This window comes from Myxine glutinosa, chromosome 6 (genome assembly GCF_964187855.1).
Source record: "Myxine glutinosa chromosome 6, kmMyxGlut1.1, whole genome shotgun sequence".
Lineage (NCBI taxonomy): Eukaryota > Metazoa > Chordata > Myxini > Myxiniformes > Myxinidae > Myxine > Myxine glutinosa.
In genome coordinates this window covers 104,898,460-104,922,051 of record NC_136266.1, presented here as the reverse complement: position 1 = coordinate 104,922,051, position 23,592 = coordinate 104,898,460, and the positions used below count along the sequence as shown (strand labels likewise).

General features: G+C 44.4%; 2 protein-coding genes across 5 annotated transcripts in view; both read right to left on the bottom strand.

Annotated features, from left to right (window-relative positions):
- The window catches only part of TRIM37 (tripartite motif containing 37), a 181,506-nt gene extending 178,952 nt beyond the window's left edge, over positions 1 to 2,554 (bottom strand). Inside the window, exons 1-2 of the mRNA XM_068102237.2 lie at positions 2,423 to 2,554; positions 1,999 to 2,063 (exon numbers count right to left, since the gene is read on the bottom strand). Of these exons, the coding sequence (XP_067958338.1) occupies positions 1,999 to 2,063; positions 2,423 to 2,552 (195 nt within the window). The 5' untranslated portion in view covers positions 2,553 to 2,554. The remainder of the gene's footprint in view (positions 1 to 1,998; positions 2,064 to 2,422) is intronic.
- A 10,697-nt stretch (positions 2,555 to 13,251) lies between these two features.
- Positions 13,252 to 23,592, bottom strand: part of NLK (nemo like kinase) — a 70,632-nt gene continuing 60,291 nt past the window's right edge. For 2 of the 4 annotated variants that reach the window (XM_068102231.2, XM_068102232.2), the window contains exons 10-11: positions 17,346 to 17,439; positions 13,252 to 16,452 (exon numbers count right to left, since the gene is read on the bottom strand). In XM_068102231.2, the coding sequence (XP_067958332.2) occupies positions 16,398 to 16,452; positions 17,346 to 17,439 (149 nt within the window). In that variant the 3' untranslated portion in view covers positions 13,252 to 16,397. The remainder of the gene's footprint in view (positions 16,453 to 17,345; positions 17,440 to 23,592) is intronic. The other 2 variants (XR_013623838.1, XM_068102233.2) reach the window with 2 other exon arrangements.

Genomic DNA, 23,592 nt, shown 5'->3' with positions numbered 1-23,592 from the left:
GCCCATCAAGGCAAGTGGGGTGTGATGAGGCAACAAGATGTGCGGCTGTGCCCATCAAGGCAAGCGGGATGTGATGAGGAAATAAGATGTGTGGCTGTGCCCATCCAGGCAAGTGGATTGTGATGAGGAAATAAGATGTGTGGCTGTGCCCATCAAGGCAAGCAGGATGTAATGAGGAAATAAAATGTGCGGCTGTGCCCATCAAGGCAAGCAGGATGTAATGAGGAAATAAGATGAGGCTGCGCCCATCAAGGAAAGCAGGATGTAATGAGGAAATAAAATGTGCGGCTGTGCCCATCAAGGCAAGCAGGATGTAATGAGGAAATAAGATGTGAGGCTGTGCCCACCAAGGCAAGTGGGATGTAATGAGGCAATAAGATGAGGCTGTGCCCATCAAGGAAAGCAGGATGTAATGAGGAAATAAAATGTGCGGCTGTGCCCATCAAGGCAAGCAGGATGTAATGAGGAAATAAGATGTGTGGCTGTGCCCATCAAGGCAAACGGGATGTGATGAGGGAATAGGATGTGAGGCTGTGCCCATCATGGCAAGTTGAATGTAATGAGGCAAGAAGATGAGGCTGTGCCCATCAAGATAAGTGGGATGTGATGAGGGAATAAGATGTGAGGCTGTGCCGAACAAGGCAAGCGGGATGTGATGAGGGAATAAGATGTGAGGCTGTGCCCATCAAGGCAAGTGGGATGTGATGAGGGAATAAGATGAGGCTGTGCCCATCAAGGCAAGGGGGATGTGATGACGGAATAAGATGTGAGGCTGTGCCCATCAAGGCAAGTGGGAATGGATGAGGGAATAAGAAAGATGTGAGGCTGTGCCCATCAAGGCAAGTGGGGTGTGATGAGGCAACAAGATGTGCGGCTGTGCCCATCCAGGCAAGTGGAATGTGATGAGGGAATAAGATGTGTGGCTGTGCCCATCCAGGCAAGTGGAATGTGATGAGGGAATACGATGTGCGGCTGTGCCCATCCAGGCAAGTGGAATGTGATGAGGGAATAAGATGTGCGGCTGTGCCCATCCAGGCAAGTGGAATGTGATGAGGGAATAAGATGTGCGGCTGTGCCCATCCAGGCAAGTGGAATGTGATGACGGAATAAGATGTGCGGCTGTGCCCATCCAGGCAAGTGGAATGTGATGACGGAATAAGATGTGCGGCTGTGCCCATCCAGGCAAGTGGAATGTGATGAGGGAATAAGATGTGCGGCTGTGCCCATCCAGGCAAGTGGAATGTGATGACGGAATAAGATGTGCGGCTGTGCCCATCCAGGCAAGTGGAATGTGATGAGGGAATACGATGTGCGGCTGTGCCCATCCAGGCAAGTGGAATGTGATGAGGGAATACGATGTGCGGCTGTGCCCATCCAGGCAAGTGGAATGTGATGAGGGAATAAGATGTGCGGCTGTGCCCATCCAGGCAAGTGGAATGTGATGAGGGAATACGATGTGCGGCTGTGCCCATCCAGGCAAGTGGAATGTGATGAGGGAATAAGATGTGCGGCTGTGCCCATCCAGGCAAGTGGAATGTGATGAGGGAATACGATGTGCGGCTGTGCCCATCCAGGCAAGTGGAATGTGATGAGGGAATACGATGTGCGGCTGTGCCCATCCAGGCAAGTGGAATGTGATGAGGGAATAAGATGAGGCTGTGCCCATCCAGGCAAGTGGAATGTGATGAGGGAATACGATGTGCGGCTGTGTCCATCCAGGCAAGTGGAATGTGATGAAATAAGATGTGAGGCTGTGAGGATGTGAATACAGACCGAGATGGCGAAACCGGTAGGTGACTAAGAAAAATAGAAACCCCCTTGTTTAGCATTTCTATTAGTTCACAGATACACACAATATTATCCACGTGGCTTTACAACAAAACCTGCAATATATCATTGTAAACAAATTAATGCAGCCATGACCCACAATGAACACCTGGCTACAGACTACTTAAACTAAAGCAATGTTACCATAACAAACAAGAGATCGAGTTTCACCTCCACACTGTTTTCATCCATGGCACGTCCGTAGTTTGTGCAGCAGAGTGCACAGCAAAGGGAACCTGCAATAAGAATGAAAGTACAAGTTCACTCAGGGTAGATGTGCAGATGGGCAGGACCACCAGGACCAGGACCACCACCACCACCAGCACCACGAGGGAGCGCCAGACATGAAGCACGATCAAGTGGTCACCACAACGCAAAATACAACAACCACCCCTCACTCGAGATACGCCATCTCGCAAATATAAAACTTCACTTCTATTCAAACATCAAGTTCCACCAGTGACAAGCGCACGACACTCACGAAAATCCCTCCGAGCATCAAAACCACCAATGGTCGAAACCGAAACGGCACACTGCAAGTAAGTGCAAGTGGCCTGACAAACGCAAGAAGCGAAAACGTGTGGAAAACATTTACCTTGGCTGACGATGGAATTTGAGGTAAAAGGATAATTGAGGAAATGCCTGCGATTCATAGACGATCTACGAGATGTACTTTGCAGAGCGCCGTTAGACGTGTTGAAGTATCGCGATATTTCATCCCCCATGTCAAGGAAATATCGCGAGATCTCTTCTCGACCGTTGCTTCCAATTACTGTATTTGTACTGTATGCACGAATCACAATGTTTATCTTGTATTTGTGTTTCTATCTTGCAATGTTGTTTAATGTTGTTTTGATTTCCAACTTCACTCTTCTTCGTACATTTAAGATTCGAACTCTTCTTCGTAAAGATCGAACGAAGCGCGATCCATGATTTGCATTAATTCGTTGTCAAAGCGGCGATTTATTAAATTACTTCAGCACAATGCATTATGTACATTTTTATGTTGTGTTTTTTATTTTCGCAACCAACTGTTGTCGGTGAATGCAGGTGCAAGTTCACCTGGATCCTTGGGTCGCTATAGCAAGGTAACATACAAACATCGTGGACCGTTGACGGACCCCTTCAAGTTCAGGTGTGACGAACCGGGACGCGTGGAGGGTGGAGTACGTGAGGACACATGGTCGGAGTAGGTAATACCACTTCATCGATAGAGTTTGGTGAAACTTCAAAATGATATTCCTTGCATAAGTTCTTTCGAATGTCCAATCGAGTTCCAAATTTAAGTAATTTCAAGCCATAGCCCATGCGCCTTGTTTTTCGATTCTTTGTCCTGGAAAAGCTTGGGAGGGGCGGTCAATCGAGCGCGCTGGAGCCATTTTTGATCCAACCTTCTGGTTGGATCGCTCGGCACACCTGCTAACGCGGATGTCCATTGGATGTTAATAAAAGGTTTCTTTGTTATGCTTCTGCCGACGAAGTCGTTGTCTGTCGGTTGTCCGTCGGCCGTCCGTGATAGGTTCTCTGAACTTGAGAACGGCTGGAGGGATCTTAATCAAACTTGGTGCAGGCATGTATAATGAGGTAAAGATGAACTGATTAGATTTTGGGGTCACAAGGTCAAATGCCAACGGTCAGAGGTCATGTTATGTAAAAAAAAATCCTGTTACCGTAATAACTTGTGAACCAGTGATGGGATTCTGACCAAATTTGGTACAATTATATAGATTGATGTAAAGATGAACTGATTAGATTTTGCGGTCAAGAGATCAAGTCTTTAATATGTCTGTAACTTGAGAACGGCTGAAGTGATCGAATTCAAACTTGGTACAGGTATGTATAATGATGTAAAGATTAATTGATTAGAATTTGGGGCCAATAGGTCAAAGTCTGTTATAGGTCTATATTCTATAACTTGAGAACGGCTGAAGTGAACTAATTAAAACTTGGTACAGATATGTATAATGATGTAAAGATTAACTAATTAGATTTTGTGGTCAAGAGGTCAAAGGTCCAAGTCTGCAATAGGTCTATTACTTGAGAACGGCTGGTGATCTAATTAAAACTTGGTACAGGTATGTAGGGCAAAGGGGGGCATTAAGCTCCAGGGGGCATTAGGCTCCACTACATTGTAAATCTTGAAGGTAAATATAATGCATTTATAATGTAGTGGTGCCTAATGCCCCCTGGAGCTTAATGCCCCCCTTTGCCCTAGAATGATGTAAACATAAACTAATTAAATTTTGTGGTTGAGGTCAAAGGTCAGAGGTCATGTCCGGTATAAATGTGATAACTTGAGAACAGTTCAATGGATTTAAATGAAACTTGGTACAAGTATTTAAATGATGTAATAATCGTAGAGCAGTTTTAGTTTATTGATGTAAACAGGAGCCATCGTAAGGGTAATTATTGAATACGTACACACTTGTAGTAGTGGGTTGTGGAAGGAAGAGGGTGGTGGTTGAAAATGTTAGATACACGGGTGTTTTTATGAGACGATCCCGTTTATAAATTGCTATTTGGTGTTCTCACATTATTAAAAGACGAATATAAAGAACCATTTTGAACTAGAAACTCCTTGGCACACCTGAGCTCCTCACCACATATAAGGCTTTCATCCACAGCTCAATGGAATACTGTTCACCCCTCTGGGCTGGTGTTCCTGCCTCACACCTAGCTCGTCTTCACGCTGTTGAGGCCAAAGCTTTCAGAATCATTGGAATCTCCTGCGATGGTTAACTCCGAGGGCCTCTCACTCACTCACCGCAGGCAGGTTGGTGGTCTTTCTGTCTTCTACCGACTCCTCTCCGGCCTCGCTCCCCCAGCTCTCTCTGTGCTCTGTTCCCCCAATATTCCTTCAGGTCGCACAATATCTGCCTGCAACCCTCTTATTGTTAAACTGCCAAAATCTAGGCTCTCTGCTCACCTTCACTCTTTCATTCCCCTTTTCTCCCGCCTCTGGAACAAACTCCCCCCTCCAGGTCTTTAAAACAGCTGTTCACCACCATCTCTTGTCTTCCCCCATCCAAAACCTTGATCTTTTCTACCCCCGCTAATTCACCCCAGAGCCCTTGCAGTGTTCATATGTTTTATACCTCTCCCACCTGCCCCCAAGCCATCCCCCTCCCACATTTCTCCCGATGTCCCTGCTCTCAAATGTTGTTCGTGTCCTTCCCCCTCTCTCTCCATCTTGTCTGCCGCTCCCCTTGTTTTTTGTGTGTCGGTTTGACTTTTTGTGTGATTAATGTTAGCTCTTTCACGAGCCTCGATCTTGTATCCAAAAAAAAAAAAAAAAATCTGAAAATGCAGAGCACGTTCGTGCCCGTTTGTATTCGGTCTTGTTCCGTATACTAAACATGATGAAAACAGCTCAAAGCAATACGAAATAAAATTACAATTTTAAGCGACTTTGACCTCAATATCAATAGGCTTCAGTAATCCAATATACAAACCCTGCTTAAATTTCACGTCAGATGGAAAATAATTTTATGCAACCGTTGACCTTTTGATCTAAAAAAAAAAAAAAAAAAAAAATCAGCTTGTCGCTTTTGATTGGTGAACCAATTAAATGACGCAATGTGCACATCCTTAAAATTTCAGGTCAATTGGATGAATTTTATGTGACGTTGGCCCTTCATCTTTTGACAAAATTATTCATTTGATTTCTCCATATTCTCATAATAGAGCTTTGTTGAAAATGTGATGACAAAAAGCTCAAATAATTGAATGAAATTCCAAGTAGTGTTAATTTGCTTTATACCGTGTACCCCTCCCTCCTCCCCAGCCCCCGCCCCCCCCCCCTTCCACAGATCTACCAACATCCCTGTTCTCTACTGTTGTTGTGCTTGTGTGCTTCCCTCCCTCCCCCTCTTGTCTCCCGCTCCCTTCATTGTATGTTTTTTGTGTCTGTGCATGTTTTCATGTTCAATGTATTAGCTCTTACACGAGCCTCGGTTCTGTATACAAAAATAAATATTGTAAAAGCAAATCGCACCAGTGTCCAAAGGAAGCGGTTTAGTTTGGCATTTTAAATATGAAATAGGCAAAGCCTAGAAATGAACGAAACCCTTTATAATTACACTTTATAACCCATTTCAATTACCCTCTCATACCCTTCAGAATCACCCATTAGAATTACACTTTAGATCTTTTAGAATTAAACACGGTGGGTTTAGTAAGGTTGTTCATCATTTTTGAGGGACAGATGGAAGCAAGGACAGCCATATATTGAAGCGCCTTCCCGCTGTGCGGGAGCCGGACTAACTAGAACAGCACTCGGTATAGAGCATACCTCCATCCAGCTGAACTGTTTACGTTTTGTATCCCATAGATAGGCATTATCTGGATCCGGACCTGAACTCAAATCTAATCGGCCTCGTCCACAACTCTTTGACATATCGTACAATATATTGTTTTTTGCCCCATCTCTCAATGGCGAAGAACACTTGGAAAATTCTCGGATCTGGATCTGGATGCAGATCTTCACCAAAATGAAATCAATTCTTCCTTGACACACACCCAACCTGTTCACTTGACGAAATTCAATCCAAATCCATCCACAACTTTTTGAGATATCCTGCTCACAGACAGACAGGGGTGAAAACATGGACGGCACCACATGATTGGTTGGTCTCGTCACAAAGACCTCCCGAATTACTTTCCGAACAGACACTTCACAATTTCATCGTACATATGTCAATAGGGGAGACTTGAGTTGACGCTCGCAATTGGAGACAAATCTGCCACGTGTCCAGAAATTCTGAAATCCAGGCTGACCGCACACCTCAATTCTTTTTATTCCTCGCTTCTCCCTTCTAGAGAACATCTTCCAGAGGTCTCACGCTTCCTTAGTGATTCAAGCATCGCCATCTATTCACTCTCGTCATCCCCAATTCTGACTTGTGATCTTTATTACCCTTATTATCCTTTCCTAACGGGGAAGACATTGGTTGTGGTACACCTAGGAGCAAATGATGTGGGGAAAGTTTACTCGGAGGATTTGAAAAATAGATGCAGGATATTGGGTAAGCAGCTGAAAGCAAAAGGTTGTAAGGTAACGTTTTCTGGGATTCTCCCAAGATTAGGAAGTGGAATAGAAACGATGAGCAGAGCAATAGATGCCAACCAATGGCTGGAAGAAGGTGGAGGGAGGAAGGTTTTGCATTTAAGAGGCAGCGGGAATCATTTCAGAGGTAAAGGGAGTGTTTCCAGAATGATGGACATATGCGAAATAGAAAGGGGCCAGGAAGGTTTACAGTGGGAATTGAGGGAGGACCTCAGGCTTTTTTTTAGGTCAATGGAGGATGAGGAGGATATAAAGGAAATGAAGATACAATTGTGATTTGTAAGGCTAGGCAAGAAAATATAATTTCAGGAAGGGAAAAGTTAAACTTATTCTATACCATTGCCAAGAGTTCCAATAATAAGATGGAAGAGTGAGGCCAAAGTAGGTGACGAGGAGTACAATATACGAGTAGTTACAGTAAGTGAGGCATGGCTTAATGAGGAGAGTAACTGGAGGACAGGATTATAAGGCTACAAGGTGTATTGGTGTATTGGTGTGATAGGAAGGAGAAAATAGGAGGTGGTGTAACAATCTGGGTAAATGACATCATTGCATTGAGAGAGAGACGGAGACAGGGAGACAGACACGAGACACAGAGACAGAGAGACAGAGAGAGACAGAGAGAGACAGAGAGAGACAGAGAGAGAGAGAGAGAGAGAGAGAGAGAGAGAGAGAGAGAGAGAGAGAGAGAGAGAGAGAGAAAGAGAGAGAGAGAGAAATAAATAAATAAATACATTAAGGAGGGAATTAATGTAGATGATATCTGTATGGGTCGAGATTAGAGATTGCAAAAACAGTAAGATACTGTGAGGATGCTTTTATAGGACCCCTGGTGTGAGGGAAGAGAAGGAAAGAGGAATACGTGAATAATTCAGAAGGACATGTGGTAAAGGAAGAGTACTGATTATGGGGGATTTTAACTTTCCAGGGATAGATTTGGTCCAGGAACAGGGAAATGGCAGAGGAGATGAAAATTTTCTAGATCTAGTCCAGGATTGCTTTTTAACCCGGTTTGTAGATAGGCCCACTAGGAGGCATTCAGTGTTAGACCTCCTTTTAAGTAACGATCCCAATATGATGGAGGCAGGGGAGCATTTACGATCAAGTGACCATTAGATCATGTGTGCAAAGATTTTGTTAAGAGTTAAGGCTCAGGATAGTAGAGTAAGGCTATTTGATTTCAGGAGGGCAAAACTTGAGGGTATGAAGAGAGACTTGGTGATGTAGATTGGGAGAGGCTGACAAGAGGGCAATGAGCATCAGAGAAATGGGAAACCTTTAAGCAGTAAATGTGTAGAGTGCAGAGTAAGTACATTCTAATGAGGTATAAAACCAGAGAGAGAAAGGCCAGGGTGGTTGAGTAGTGAGATAAGGAATACTATTAAGGAGAAGAGAAGCAGAAGGTATTGGGGAATGCTATCAAGGTGAAGCAGAGGTATTTATTAGGAACAAAATAACAGGACTATAGTTGGATTTATATCAGTGTCGGAGTAAGCAGAGGCAGGTTAAGAAAATAACTCAAAGCCAAAAGAGAGTATGAGAAGGACGTGGCTAAGAATATTAAGCATAATATCAAAGCATTATTCAAGTACAGACTTGGCATTTAATATGGAATATTTTTTTTGTGGGGGTGAACTTACTTTTCAAGATGTCTTAGAACCAAAAGTTCATTGGAATTATGTTGAAATTATTCTAGATTTTGTTAATGTGACCTTTAAAAGAAACAAAAACCATATTTGACATTTCGAAACAAATAAATTGATCCTTGAAAGTGATGTAAACTGATATCGAACTCAATTCATGGACAGTACTGTGTTAAACTTCTGTACGTTTTCCAGAAGTATCTCTTTATTTTGCACATTAGCCAAAAATTTTTTTAACAAAAACAAAAGTTAAATTAAGACTGGGATTACAGACAGTAAAATTACAGTTCAGTACTTTGTGTAACCCCCACGAGCATTCAGGAGAGCACGTACACGTTGAGGCATGCTGTTCATGAGATTTGCCAAGGTTTGGACAGGAATCGCTTGCCATGCAGTGACAATAGCCTGCTACAATTCACACACAGAGGTCGGCTGCTGGTCCAAGTGGTCGAATTGACGCGTTAATTCTGCCCACAAGTTCTCTTTCGGATTCATGTCCGGGGACATGGCAGGCCACTCCATATGCTCTACACCACGGTCAGCAAGAAAGTGTTGGATCATGCGAGCACGATGAGGCCGTGCATTGTCATCTTGGAAGACAAAGTTTCCTCGAAAGATTGCACGAGCAAATGGAAGCAATGTTTCTTCCAGAATGGCCCTGTACTTGAACTGGTTCAGGTTTCCATTCAGAACAACCAGGTCAGTTTTGCCCGCTGCATGAAAAGCAGCCCAAACGGTCACCCCACCACCTCCAGCTTGGACTCTTGGCACTATACAATCTTTGTTGTAGGCTTCATGCACTTGTCTGCGCACTCGGACGTGGCCATCTTGACGATAGACCAGAAATCTAGACTCGTCACTGAAGATCACGTGATTCCAGTCTCCTGGCTGCCATTGACGGTGCTCTCTGCCCCACTGCAATCGGCGCTGGCGGTGTTGTCTGGCCAGGCGTGGCTTTCTCAGGGGACGCCTGGCACGATAGCCTGCTTGAACCAGTCGTTGGTTGACTAGCCTTCTGGATACAGGCACATTTGTCAGTTGCTGCCACTCAGCCCTAAGCCGATTAGCTGACTTGGTACGGCCATTGCGGACTAACCGGTGCAGCTGGCGATCATCCCTCCTTGTGGTTCTGCGGGGACGTCCTGGCCTCGGTATTGGAGTAGGGACACCCCTCTGAGCATTTCGTTTCAGGATCTTTCACACCTGACCTTGAGTGATGCCATACTGCCGAGCAATAGCACGCTGTTTCATGCCGTAATTCCGTAAAGCCACCACTCCATGACAAACAGCATTGTCGAGTTGACGGACCATCTCCAGAGGAAGCGGCAATAACTTTTGGAGACGTGCAGCAGTTGTTTTCCACTAATACAGAACGCAACAACCCTTGTATACCCGACTGTGAAGCCAATCATCAAATGCACCTGTCCTTACATTTTGCCACGCCACCTGTGATATAATCCTGTTGTTGACTTCTTGCTGCGACAGACAATCAGTGACATGGTTCTTTTAACAAATAAATCACCAAAGTGTAAAAGAAACTCACCAGATTGATATACTGAGTTAAGAAAGTAAACCCAAGTCAAGAAAAAAAAAATTCCATATTAAATGCCAAGTCTGTATATAAAGGGTAAAGAACAGGTTAGGACAAGTGTGGGCCCATTAAGGAATAGCACAGGGAGAGTGGTTAGTGAGGAAAGCGAGATGGCAGGCTTATTAAACAGGTATTTTGCTTCAACAATTACATAAGGACAGGCAGGATAATTTCCAATCGTTGAGAGTATCTATTAAGGCGGTGATGAAGGGCTTTTCCTGGAGGTGGAGTGGAGGACGTAAAGGAACAGCTGGGAAATCTAAGAGTAGATAAAGCAGATAATACAAACCCGAGAATGTTGAGGGAGGTGGCAGAGCAGGTAAGCGATATGTTAACTGATATCTAACAGCTCACTGGAGTCAGGACAGGTACCAGAAGATTGGAGAGTAGCAAATGTAACTGGTATTTAAGAAAGGATCCAAAGAATAATTAGAGAACTACAGACCTGTTAGTTTGGCTTCAGTTGTGGGGAAAGTGTTGGAAGCATTAATTAGGGACCAGATGAGGAACCATTTAAATAAATACAAACGAATTAAAGGCAGTCACAGCATGGGTTTACCAAAGGTAGGTCTTGTCTGACAAATCGTTTGGAGTTCTACGAGGCAGTTTCTGATTGGGTGGATAAGGAAATGGTAGTGGACTTACATAGTATATCTAGACTTTAAGAAGGCATTTGATAAGGTACCACAAAGGAGGTTGATAGCCAAGATGAGGGCTTGCGGAGTGGCTGGTCAGGTAGCTAACTGGATCGGAAGGTAGCTTTGTGATAGGAAGCAAAGAGTGGCAGTGAGTGGGAGGAAGTAAGTAATGGGGTATCTCAGAGATCAGTATGCAGACCATTATTATTCATAATACATCAAGGATTTGGATAGTAGGGTTAAGAGTAGGTTTTCCAAATTTGCAGATGACACAAAGCTTGGAGGCAAGGTTGATAGCAGAGGGGGTATATATCAGATTCCAGAAAGTATTGATACTTGCATAGATTGGGCAAAAGATTGGCAAATGCCATTGAACCGAAACATGTGTAAGGTGCTGGGGATGGGTAAAAGAAAGAACCACCTTTAGAGGCCATTTTTCCCCACAGAGCGGGGGTCGGCCTTTTTCGGGCACCGTGGTCCCCTTTTTGAAGCAATGTTTTATGGCCGGATGCCCTTATGCCCTTCCTGCCGCCAACCCTGTTAGTCACCTCTTGCGACGCAAAGGGAATTAATTACCAGTGAACTGGTACTCAATTTGCCGACCTCAGAAGGATGACAGGCTGAGTCAACCCCCCTGGTGTTAATTCAGCGATCGACCGGGATTCGATCCCAGGATCCTCGGATCCTAAGCCGGCACCCTAACCGCTAAGCCAACACCAGGATGGGTGCTGGGGATGGGTAAGAATAATGAAAATAGAGATTCCATGATTGGAGTGTGTCACACAGAAGAAGGATCTGGGGGTAGTAAGTACAGGGGCTTAGCAGACATGACAATACCAGGTAGCTATAGGTAAAGCAAACAGGGTTTTAGGTTGTATTCGTAGGGGATCAATTCTAAATCAAAGGAGATGATTTTCACATTGTATAGGAATTTAGCGAGGGCCCCATCTAGAATATTGTGTGCACTTTTGGTCACCACACCACAACTTAGGTCACACCACAACTTAGGATGGACATATCTGTCATGGAGAGGATTCATCGCAGGGCTACTGGATTGATTCCGGGCCGAGCTAGACTCAGCTATGAGGAGCGGCTGAATGAGACAGGGTTTATACATTAGAAAGGAGGCAATTATGATAGATAGGGGATAAGATAGACATGTTAAATAAGATAATGAAGGGTATAAACAAAATAAGTGCAGAATACGTATTCAACACAGTAGACAGTGATAGGGCCGTAGCCTGAGAGTAATCAAGGGGAGAGTTAAGACGGTAGTATATGGCAAGGGTCTTTTACTCAGAGAATAGTTAATGCATGGAATGATCTCCCTGGAAAGGAAGTGGTAACAGAAACAGTTGACAAGTTTAAATTGGAATTAGATAGGTACCAGGAAGTATTGGAGATAGAGGGGTATACGAATGTTAGCAAAACTTTTAGGTAGCTTGAGCATGGATGGGTGATTGTATGCTTCCGTGCAGAGTGCAGTCTATGAGGGTCTTGTCAAGGGGTGGTATGTAGTTGATGTTGTATGTTTCTCTCCCAACAACTCCCTCTCTCCCCCCTCAGAAGGAAGAAAACTACCAAAAATTTTCAGAGAAAAAACTACAAAAAAAACCAAAAACACATTTTGCATCTCTTTTTTTATATAAATCGGTGTGGTATTTATGTTGATGTGGCACAGGCATGATTGGCCGAATGGCCTCCTGTGTCTAAATTCCTTGTGTATCCTCTTGAGTTTGAATTATCTTGTATCGTTTTAAAGCGATGCTCGACAGGGCAGACAAATAACAGAGCAGACAACACTGACCAGGCCAGTGCCATAATTACCTGAATTACCTGCCATTATTATCCTGGAATTATGGAATCCTGGAATCCTGGAATTATGATCCTGGAATTACCTGCCATGAATTACCTGAATTACCTGCCATTACCTGAATGGCCTAACCTACCCAAACACGAACACAACTAGAGAGTTCATGGAACACCTTACCCTGCACAATCTTGAGAAACAAGAACATTGGCGGGGTCTGTAAGCGGCAAATTTGATTGGTTGAGATGATGTAAAATGCTGTAATATGTTGTCCAATGCTGCTAAACTGAAGGGTTTTGAAATTGCCAAAAGGGAAATTTGGGTTCTCGTGTTCAAGTATTTTCAAGTATTTTCCGGCCTGACCGGAAATTTGGGTTCTCGTGTTCAAGTATGTAATTCAATTGAAATAAAATGATGATTTTAAAGTTCGTCTTTTACACCACCTTTTTCACCACCGTGCAGCATCTTTTACACCACCTTATTGAACACGTTCTATTAGTTATCCGTACCTGTTGATTGTGTCCATTATGACATCCTTAAAAACAGTAAGTTTCCTGTTTGGAATGATTAATGATGTCATTTGGCACCTGCATGTGACAGTTGTGACACCATGATCACACTTTTGGAAAAGCTAAATGTTGTAACCCTATTGTCAGAACACCAGAAAAAAAGACAAGTTTTATATACCATGTTCAGGTTTATTCTGGGTCAGGCATGTGCAGGAGCAACGGGGTCAATGCGAAAGGAATGACTCCTGCACACTATTGCTTGGACACATCATCACAGGAGGCAATAATTAACGGAACAGATTGAGCTCTCCCCAGTGTAGGTACAAGACACCCTTCCTCTGACACCATCTTTCATATACAGTGGCTCGGGCCTGGTAATCTTTGTATACAGCCTAACTTGCCCGGAATGTTGTCAGGCTTTGGCGATACACCAAGCCAGAAAGGCGGAAAACTGTCAAGCACATACTGATTGGGAATTTGTCCATCACCAACAGGATGGTATTATAATTGGAATCACCAGATAACCATACTATTGCGGAGGGTAGAAAATAAACAGGTTTCATAAAATACAAACCAGTACCAGTCACATGCCTTAACTATCACACTGACAAATGAACTCAGTTCAAGTATGTAAAGCCCCCTCCCCACCCACACACCCCCATCCAGAGCCAGAACCACTTTTTATCGTCTGTGATTCGCACGACACAGGATGGGCTGGCTATCAGCATCCCACTTTTCCCCAACCAATCGCACAATAAAACGCTCAATGACATGCAGCGTTAGTTTAATCTGATAGGATCTTGCACTCAAAATGTCCAACTCGGAACTTACACTTCAATGGGGGGCAGTGCAGCCTCTTGGATCAAACAAGGCACCATGAGCGACCACATCAGTGCTCCACATTCCCCCAATGGCAGCATGCAGGCAGAGCAGTAAGGCAGCTTTGTTCGATGATGGCTTGGGGTTCTTCAATTTGCAAAGATGGTACTAAAGAGCCAGTGGAATTCTTAGCTGCATGTGCTGTCCAATTGCATGTGTTGTCCAATTTATTTGAGTAGGAAGGTGGGAGGGGGGCAGGGGCAGGTTAGCCTGGCAGAGCAGCACACATGACTTATTTACAAGTATCTACATGCAGGAACCATCAGAGCACCACAGAGACTGACACGTTTTATCACTCACCGGCTTCAAACTGCGCAACACCTTGCTCAGCCATTTTGTTATTCATGACATCCTCGTAGATAAGATCGGCCACGCTGGCCTCGAGTTGGCTACACTAAGCGTGGCCTGACCGTAGCGCCCAGTGCCTACAGACATGTTTCCCATTCCATACATTAATCCTCTCTTTATCCAGTGCTTCGACTTGGAAAATTCAGAAGCATGTATTTCGATATTGTCTCTAAAAGCTTCAGAGGTGTCACTCGCATAAAAAGCAGATCATCAGATGGCGAAGAGAACAAGTTTTGATAAGACAAAAGCAACTTCCCATGATAGTCACATCAAAACGTCCAAAACATTGTATTTGAGGAATGACTGAAGAGATAATGCTTTGCCTGGTATTCTTAGATATTACTTGCACCACACCACTATTTTCCAGTGTCTCTCTTGAAAAACAAATATATATATATATATATAACACAAGCAAAAATAATCCGCTTAAAAGGAACCGGTTAACAGTGTGGCAAACTGAGGGCAGGCGTGCACAAGAGGTAGCGATTCAAGTGTTAAATTAAATAAGTCCAGGATTCACGTGTGTCACTTGTAACTAAAAAGGTGTGCAAAGGAGGGGAAAAAACAGTAAAAATCATTTTATGTAATAAAAAAAAATCATATATGCAGAAGTGACAATTGCTAGCAGTCTACTGATATTCCACCACACTGAGACAAAACATCTTCAAAGCCTAACAGAGCACAGTAGATTTGAGAGTTACAACGCACTCAATGTCTCTAGGAAGATGGAGCAGCATTAAAACAGGAAGAACAAAGATTTACACCGTACTGGTTCAACCAAATTGCCCGAGAGATGTCAGGAACAGTGAGGCAAACAAGGATAACAATTCGAGGGAATAAACTAGAGTTAATAAATACAAACCCCAAACAGGGCTTAGCAGGTGCTTTCTGTACAACAGTTGCTTCTGCTCAGCAAACACTTTTTGAGCAGCTTTACAAAAGGACGTTCTTTTGGACTTTGTTTCTGTCGGAATGCAAAAGGATGCCTTCCGCCCAGCTTGGGGCTGCACATACCGGCGCAGTAGGCCACCTATTTAAAAACTCAATCACGTTTCTGTTGTTGAGTCAACCTTAGCAGAGAACTGACAGAAAATTAAATAATAAGGGATACACACCTTGCTTTTCACCTTAACCAGCTCACAATGGGCTGGAGTTTGTGTTTGTTTGTGTGACTGCAACATGGCAACACAAGTCAAGATTTGCAATAAAATTCATTTTCTCCCATTAGGAGTTTCGCTATTTTGTCAAAACAAACTTAACAGCACCATTTATTTTCAACAGCTTTATCTTCACCAATCCTTCCTCTTCTAACTGAAAATTTTCATTCAAATGAACTGTAATGAAAGCAAATTGCCAAAAAATGAATCAACTCGAGAAAATAAAAATGCAAATGATGACTGATATTGCACGACAGTTGGCATTTCCAGTTCAGGAAACGATTCTCAACACCAGGTGGCTCGAATGAGAACCCTTGCAACCTCAAGGCCTTTGAAGGGATTAATTAGGCTGTATGGATCTCACCCGACTGGAATCTTTTGAGAACTCCGCAAAGTTTAGAAGTAGAAATAAAATTATTGCAGTGGCTCAGGGATCATATCAAACTATCCATTCACAGCATACCTCCCTCCAGTGGTTAGCCACCCCAGTTTGTTCTGGGGTGAGGGAGGGGAGCAGGAGGGAGAAAAATATAAAATAATAAAATGGAGAACACTGCATTGTATACTTTGTCCAAGCACAGTGATGCTCAGATTACCGTCTTTGCCATTCAGATACCCGCACCCTGCTCGGTTACCGCACAGAAAGCCCAACAGTGGCTCAGCTTAGCAAAGAGAACCGCATGGTGCAGAAAGGTGGTAAGTGCCGTTGAAGGTGCAAGCAAACCAGCAGCAAAGCCACCAACTCAATGTTACGAATTACAAGAACTGAGGAGCAGAAGAGTAAGAGACAAAAATTACTTTCTGTAACTTCTTGCAATACACTCTGAACAGCGTCTTTTAAAAAAGGCCACTGCAGAACTTGCAATTCTATTGGTGGAAGGGCCGAAGACGGAAGAAGGCAAAGGTGAAAGGAGGTGCAGACCACAGTCATTACTCCCAGACTAGTGGTGATGGTGGCATCTCAGAGGGCTGGGCCACTGTTGAGCTGCAAACAATATAAATGGATAAATTTTAAATGGAAAATATCAATAATTGTAGCAAAAGAAGGGGTATGAGGGAGGGGTATGAAGGGTGAAAGATCAATTAAGAGCAAGGGGGTGATGTGGGGAGTGATAAAAAAGCAAGTGGTGATGGTACAAGTGTGGAAGGTGGGATGAAGTGTGGCGAAGGAGCATGGTTATGGAAGGGTGGAGGAGGGGGGTGTGGGGGGCGAGGTGGAGAAGGAACACGAATAGTGGTGGGGAGGGGGATGGGGAAGGAGCATAAATGGGCGTGAGGTTGAGGGGGAGCATATATGGGTGGAGGAGGGTGGAAAAGGAGCAGGTGGGCGTGGAAAAGCGAGTGGGTGAAGGGAGGGGGGGGGGGGAGTAGAAGGAGCAATTGTGGGTGGAAGCATGGAGAAGCAAGAGGGAGGTGGGAGGGGTTGGAGGAGCAAGTGGGGGTAGGGGGAGAGTGGGGGAGGGGTGGATGAGCAAGTGGGTGAGGGAGGGATGGAGCAGCAAGTGGGGGGTGGGGAGTAGATGGAGCAGCAAGTGGGGGGGGGGGGGCGTGATGGAGCAAGTGAGGATGGAGCAGCAAGTGGGGAGAAACACAGGAAGCATGGGAGTGAGGTGCACAAGAGTTTAACTAGCAAATAACTTGTCCTTATGAAGGGTTAATTCCTCCGCTTGTATGATTCTATGGCGCATTTTATTATGACTTCTAATACCAGCTTCCACTACACTACTTCCAGAAGTATGGTTGTTTGTTTTTGCCACGTCGATCTTCATGATGTTCATCACATTTAACATCTCGGCTTTGTGTTATCTTCTAGCATTAATATTAAACGTGTTTGGCATTAATAAGGACAATGATGGTGGTAAGGAACTGTCGCCTTGCCTGATAAAACTCTTGAAAGCAGCAGACTGCGGATTGATGCAGAGAGGAATTCGAGAACTCTTCTGCTGCTCCAAAATGAAGCTGTATATTAGCTCTGCAGGGCACATCGTATATACATTATAGTATTTGCAGAGCAATTCTGAGCACAGTTTATAGGCATTCACATTTTCCATGCAATACAAGTTATGTACAAGGTGATCAAAAAGTCTCTGTGCACCTACAAGTAACTAGAGAAATACAGGTGCACAGTGACTTTTTGATCACCTTGTATTTCATCAGCATGTTGCATTGGGCATTGCAGCAGAGTTGTGAGCCGTTGCACACTTTCCCACTTGCTATGAAGTGGGGACGGGGGGGGGTGGGGGGGGTTGGGGGGGGGGGGGAAACGTTCTAAAAAGTAATCAGTTTATCTGATCTCAACCAATATTTGTTTATTAAAAATTAATCACTGTCATATTCTTATAAATTACCAATACACAAGGATACGTCGGGAACGTAAGACGCAGGAGGAGGCCATTTGGCCCATCCAGCCTGTGTCCTCAAGACCTCAAGACCACATCAATTCAATGCAACAATTTATTGAATATGTCGATAGATATTGGTATAACCATCTGGCTCATTCCGGTTGCCCATTTTAAATCCGGAGGGTCACATCAAAGTGACCACAACCATCGACCGCTTCGAGACCTCCCTGCTGGATCTGCGTCTGAAGACTGTGTTACCATGCAAATTGGAAGTCTCAATGCACCCCAGTGCTGCGAGAATAGGCATCATGTGACTGGATCTAATGATAAGCAGTGTAAATTGCAATTAAATATTACTTATCAGGTCTTTATGAAACCATCAAATGAACCAGCCACCACAGACAGAATTCACCCCTGAAACTAAGTGTATTTGAAAGAGCAATAATGGCAAGGAGGAAGGAATTTACAAGAAAAGCAATCACAATTAATCAGTATGTAATAAACAAACCCCTTACCTTTTAACCGATATGCACCCACAAACCAACAAACGAAAGGGAACCTTAATTATTTAAGTCCTTTGGGCCCAATCAGACATACCACAAGAGATAGACATTAGAGGCCGATGTGACCTGCATGCTGCATCCAGTAGCATGCAGCAAGTACCAAGGGATGACATGGGCAGGCAAGGAACAGTTCCCACCTGCAGATAGGAGCTGGCACGAGGGGGAGAGTGGGTGCTGCTCGCTGTGTGGTGGTGTAGCAGGTGGCTGTGCAGTAAAATACTCCATTCGGGGATAAACCCTGATGCAGATCGTGTGCAGGCTCGTGTTGTAGGCTCCACATGCACCTGCTCATGTGCCGATTGCCTCACCCCCTTACATAGCCTCATCCGTGCACGTCACACCATACCATACCACTCCCCTCTCACAAAAAAGCGTTTTGTGTGGTGACCTGCCATTGGCTGCAGATTTTGCACGAGAACCCATTTTGGGGCGGCTTTAATGGTAAATCCTTGGGGGTAGGTTATAATAATTGGTAAGGTTCTCTTGAAGAGGCTGGCGGAATTAACAATTCCAATCAGGGGACCTGGCAGATTATTTATATTTGCGCAACATTCTCGATTTTCCAGGAGTTTAAAGGACTTGGTGGACAAGTTTTTTTGTACTGGAAGTGCTGGAAAATACTTTTTCATTTTTCCAGGAATCTCAAGGACTGTGCGAACCCTGTCACTTACCATTAGCCTAAAGGCCAGTTTGATGGGTAAGGGACCGCTCTTCTCCCAGTTGTGAATTTGGTGTCCCCTCCCCCTCTGGCCTTGAGCTGTTTGAGCATTACTTTTCCTGCCCATACAGTGCCTGTAGGCCTACCAAAGCTCTAAAAAGAGACATAAATCACAAACACAGACACTGGGATAGGTGGAGGTCATCTGTCTCGACACCATAGCAACGCATATCCAATATCACATTTAATTACTTAACGCTTATGCTGAGACACATTAACCCCTAATCAGGCCGGGTTATTTTGCACCTTCTCAAAGCCGGGGGAGGGGAGAGTTTAGGGGGTGGGGGGAGGTGAGGGACGGTTTCTGCAGCAACCGTAGATCCGATTTTTATATAATCACACACCTTTCATCATACACTTTTCTTACTCATTTTCACTCCTCGCCTTTACATTCTCTCTCTTTTATTTCTATTTATGCAGTTATTTTATTTAAGACCTGGCCTCGATGAGGACTATATAGTCCATGACTGTAGCATTCAACATAAAAAGAAAAGAAAAAAAGGAAAAAAAACACACGTAGGAATTCCCCAGACAGTTATTTCTTTGGTTTATGTGTAGGTAGATCCTTCACCCTATGTCCAGGAGATCAGGGGGAAATGTGGAGTGAGATTAGCCCGTTTCATCCCCGGTGTGATCTTCCCCTTTTCTACCCACTTTCAACCTTCTCAATCCACCATCAATGCACTTCAACAATCTCAATCCTCTTTCAATCCATCATTCCTTCTTTTAATTCCACAATCCATCTCTTCATCTGACCCTCACCATTCTGACACCTCACTATTATTCACAAAATTAAACATCTGTTCATCAGTCCGTCCGTCCCGTATGCCTCGGTTTCCAAGTCACCATTCTGTCAAACCCCGTATGTGCTAACGAATCTCTCATCGTTAAAAGCAATTAATCCTCCGGACCGGTCAAATTACCTTCCTCCATTTTCCTTCCTTGCACTTCCACATTCGTCATGCAGGACAACGCTTCTCACATACGCACAGTAAAGAGGAACATTTGCGTGCCTGAAGGAGTGGCAAGTTCGCCGGTGACCACCGGGCCATTTGAGTGTTTGCGCACATGGGGAGGAACTATTTGATTGTTTGTGCGTTTGGGGAGGAACCGTTCGAGTGTTCGTGTGTGTGAGGGGAGGGGTGGGGGAAGCTGGTCGCTACCAGAACATCATGATGTGGAGTTTTTACACTGCCTCATCGCTGCACCCGCCCTGTCGGACGTGCACCAATGGGAAAAGGCCATGTGGGGTCGAACGATGCTCGTGTGAACTTTGCTCCCTCAAAACCACACCCAGCGTGGCTCGTATAAAAGGCCAGGTTGCGGCTCGGTTTGGGGCTGTTGTGTGTGCCAGGGACAAGTCAGGAAGGAAACTGCCTGCTCGAGGGATTGCCTGCTGTGACGAACTGCACTAGGTACAGGAAGATCGGCAGTGGGTCCAAGACAAGTCACGTTGAGTCCAGGGCATAGCGAGGGAAACACTAGGCAAGCGCACAGCTCCACATGCACTCACGCTATCTTTTGTTGCTTTCCCTACAAACCACCAATCGTCGACTATTGACACACAAAGGGAATCAGCATTCCTAAGAGAGCTATCAACAATTACCTCCTGGGGGCAAGACACTGATTCGCACCTCACATTTTCCTCTAAGCCTACGCAACGCTACACTCTCATCGACTCCACATCAACACTCCACCGCCCATCCTCCCCATCCTCGCCCCTTCCCCCACTCCACACATCTGCACTGACACAGCCCTGCCTTGTTGTGTGAGGTAAGGGAGAAGTCTTTCCCATACTTTGCTCTGCTTCTTTCTCCTCACATCTTCTCGTCTCCTTATTTCCGGTTGGATGATAGCACCATGTCTTTTGTGCAAGTCTGTATAAGGGGAAAAACATACGTGCTAGGGTTAAGTCTGCTGTTTGTGCCTTTCTGACTTTCCTTACTTGCTTGTAAACATGTGCTTCGATGATGGTCTGCTTGTGAAATAAAAAATAAAGACTGCTGTTGGTTGCTTGTTGAACATCTTTCAAATCTGCCTCAGTTGTCCTTTCCTTCATTGGTCTGGAATAATGCGTATGTAATAGATAGATAGGAAGTTTCTAACCCACCAATTCGGTCCAGTATTGGTTTAGCCAACATCCAACTCACAGCTTCACTCGGCCATGATAAGTAGATGGGTGAGTGTTGAGGGCACAGTGCCCCAGTTGAGGTCATTATGTCACCAACAGGTAACGCAACATCAAAGGCGTGAGGACCCTGTTTGACCTAATTATCCCAACCGGCGTCTGCAGTTGCTTAACAACCTGTTGGGCCACGGAGCTATTTGTGGCCTCGTGGCCACAGGGTTAGAGGATGACCAGCGGGTCCGGGGATCACCCAGTGGACCTCGTCCATACTTGAATCCCAGACACGTTACAATACTTATTCTGTGTACTCGACACATTTGCTTCTTGCAGATCACCCATTTCTCCAATGCTGAATGCCCACCTGATAGTTTTTCCCAATCTTCAGCACCTAACTCTATTTTTATTTTTCTAGTATAAACAAAACAAGTCCAACAATGGCATAGCCAGGCTTGGATCTGCTGAGTGGAAGATCTGCTTTCCCCCTGTTATGTGACCAGATCCTCAGCTGATTGGTGGACATATGTGAGAGACATAAATATATGCACCGGACTGACAGCCAAACGCTGTTCCAGACAGCATTGCCCGACGGGCTTCACCGTAAAAATATGGCTGCCGAACCATGTGGCCGATTCGACCAATTTATCCCTGGATCACACTCAAAATATTTCATACTGATCGGATCAAGCACTCTACTTGTCGACTTATGACGTCATAGGAGCCTTCACTTTGACATCATTATTAACACATGTTATTCCCCATGGGGAGTACTTTACAAGGAGCCACCTTTCAATTTTTTCGATGAAGCAGTTATGGAGACATGGAGGTACAAAGTTTTCCAGCTTTTCCAGCATGGAGCCCATATCACTTGACCTATGACATCATAATTATCAATAAAAATTCGACAGGAGGCGGCGAATTTCATGTCAATCGGACCAAGAGTTGCAGAGAAAACACATTTTAAAGGGAATAGACCTGCAAAATGCCGGCGGAAGGGACATACATCATACAGTCACGTGAAAAAGTAAGTACACCCCATGTAAAGTTTTGACTTTTTCAACATATTTCAACATACAGCTATTTGATCTTCATTTCAACAATATTGATAGATAAAGGTGATATAATATAACAAATATCATGAAACATTTTCATTTTGTAGTCCATTGTATAATTTAAATAAACATAAATGCAAATTTCGCATGTGGAAAAAGTAAGTACACCCTTGGCTCTAATAGGTGGTATTGCCCCCTTTGGCAGAAACAACCTCAAGTAGGCGTTTCTTATAACTGTCTACCAGTCTCTGACATCGACTGGGAGAAATTTTTGCCCACTCCTCCATGCAGAATTCTTTCAGCTGTGCGATGTTTGAGGGGTTTCTTGCATGCACAGCTCGTTTCAAATCCCACCACAACATCTCGATGGGATTTAGATCCGGGCTTTGACTTGGCCATTCCAGAACCCTCCATTTCTTTCTTTTCAGCCATTCCTTGGTGGATTTACTGCTATGTTTAGGGTCATTGTCATGTTGCAAGGTCCACCTTCGCTTGAGCTTCAACTTTCCGAAAGATGGCCTCACATTATCCTCAAGCACCCTCTGGTACAATGAAGAATTCATAGTGGATTCTACGATGGTGAGCTGCCCAGGCCCTGATGCAGCAAAGCTGCCCCAAACCATAATATTTCCACCACCATGCTTTACAGTTGGTATCAGGTTCTTGTGGTCAAATGCTGTCTTTGGTTTTCGCCAAACATGTCTTCTGGTACTGTGGCCAAATAGCTCTACCTTTGACTCATCTGTCCAGAGCACATTGTTCCAGAAGTGCTGGTCTTTGCCGAGGTGTTCATTGGCAAACTTTAATCTTGCCCTGATGTTCTTTCTGGACAGCAAAGGTTTCCTCCTGGCACACCTCCCATGTAGATCAAATTTGTGCAGCCTCTTTATAATGGTAGACTCGTGCACTTTGACATCAACAGTGGCAAAAGCTACCTGTAGGTCCCGTGATGACATTCTGGGGTTCTTAGAGACTTCTTTTAGCATCTTGCGGTCTGCTCTCGGGCTGAACTTGTTGGGGCGGCCTAGCCTGAACAAGTTGGCAGTTGTTTGGAATCTTCTCTACTTGTAGATGATCTTCCGGACAGTTGAATGATTGATTTCAAATTGTTTGGAGATCTTTTTAAATCCCTTCCCAGACTCGTAGGCATCTATAACCTTCTACCTGAAGGCCTCAGAGAGCTCTTTTGATCTAGGCATGGTGACAACGCACACTTCAACAACAAAGAGCAAACCAAACTAAATGTCTGAGGTTTAAATAAGACAGGTTCCTCCAAGATCCTCTTTAACGATGTTATAATCATTTGCACCTGAGCTGGTGCACCT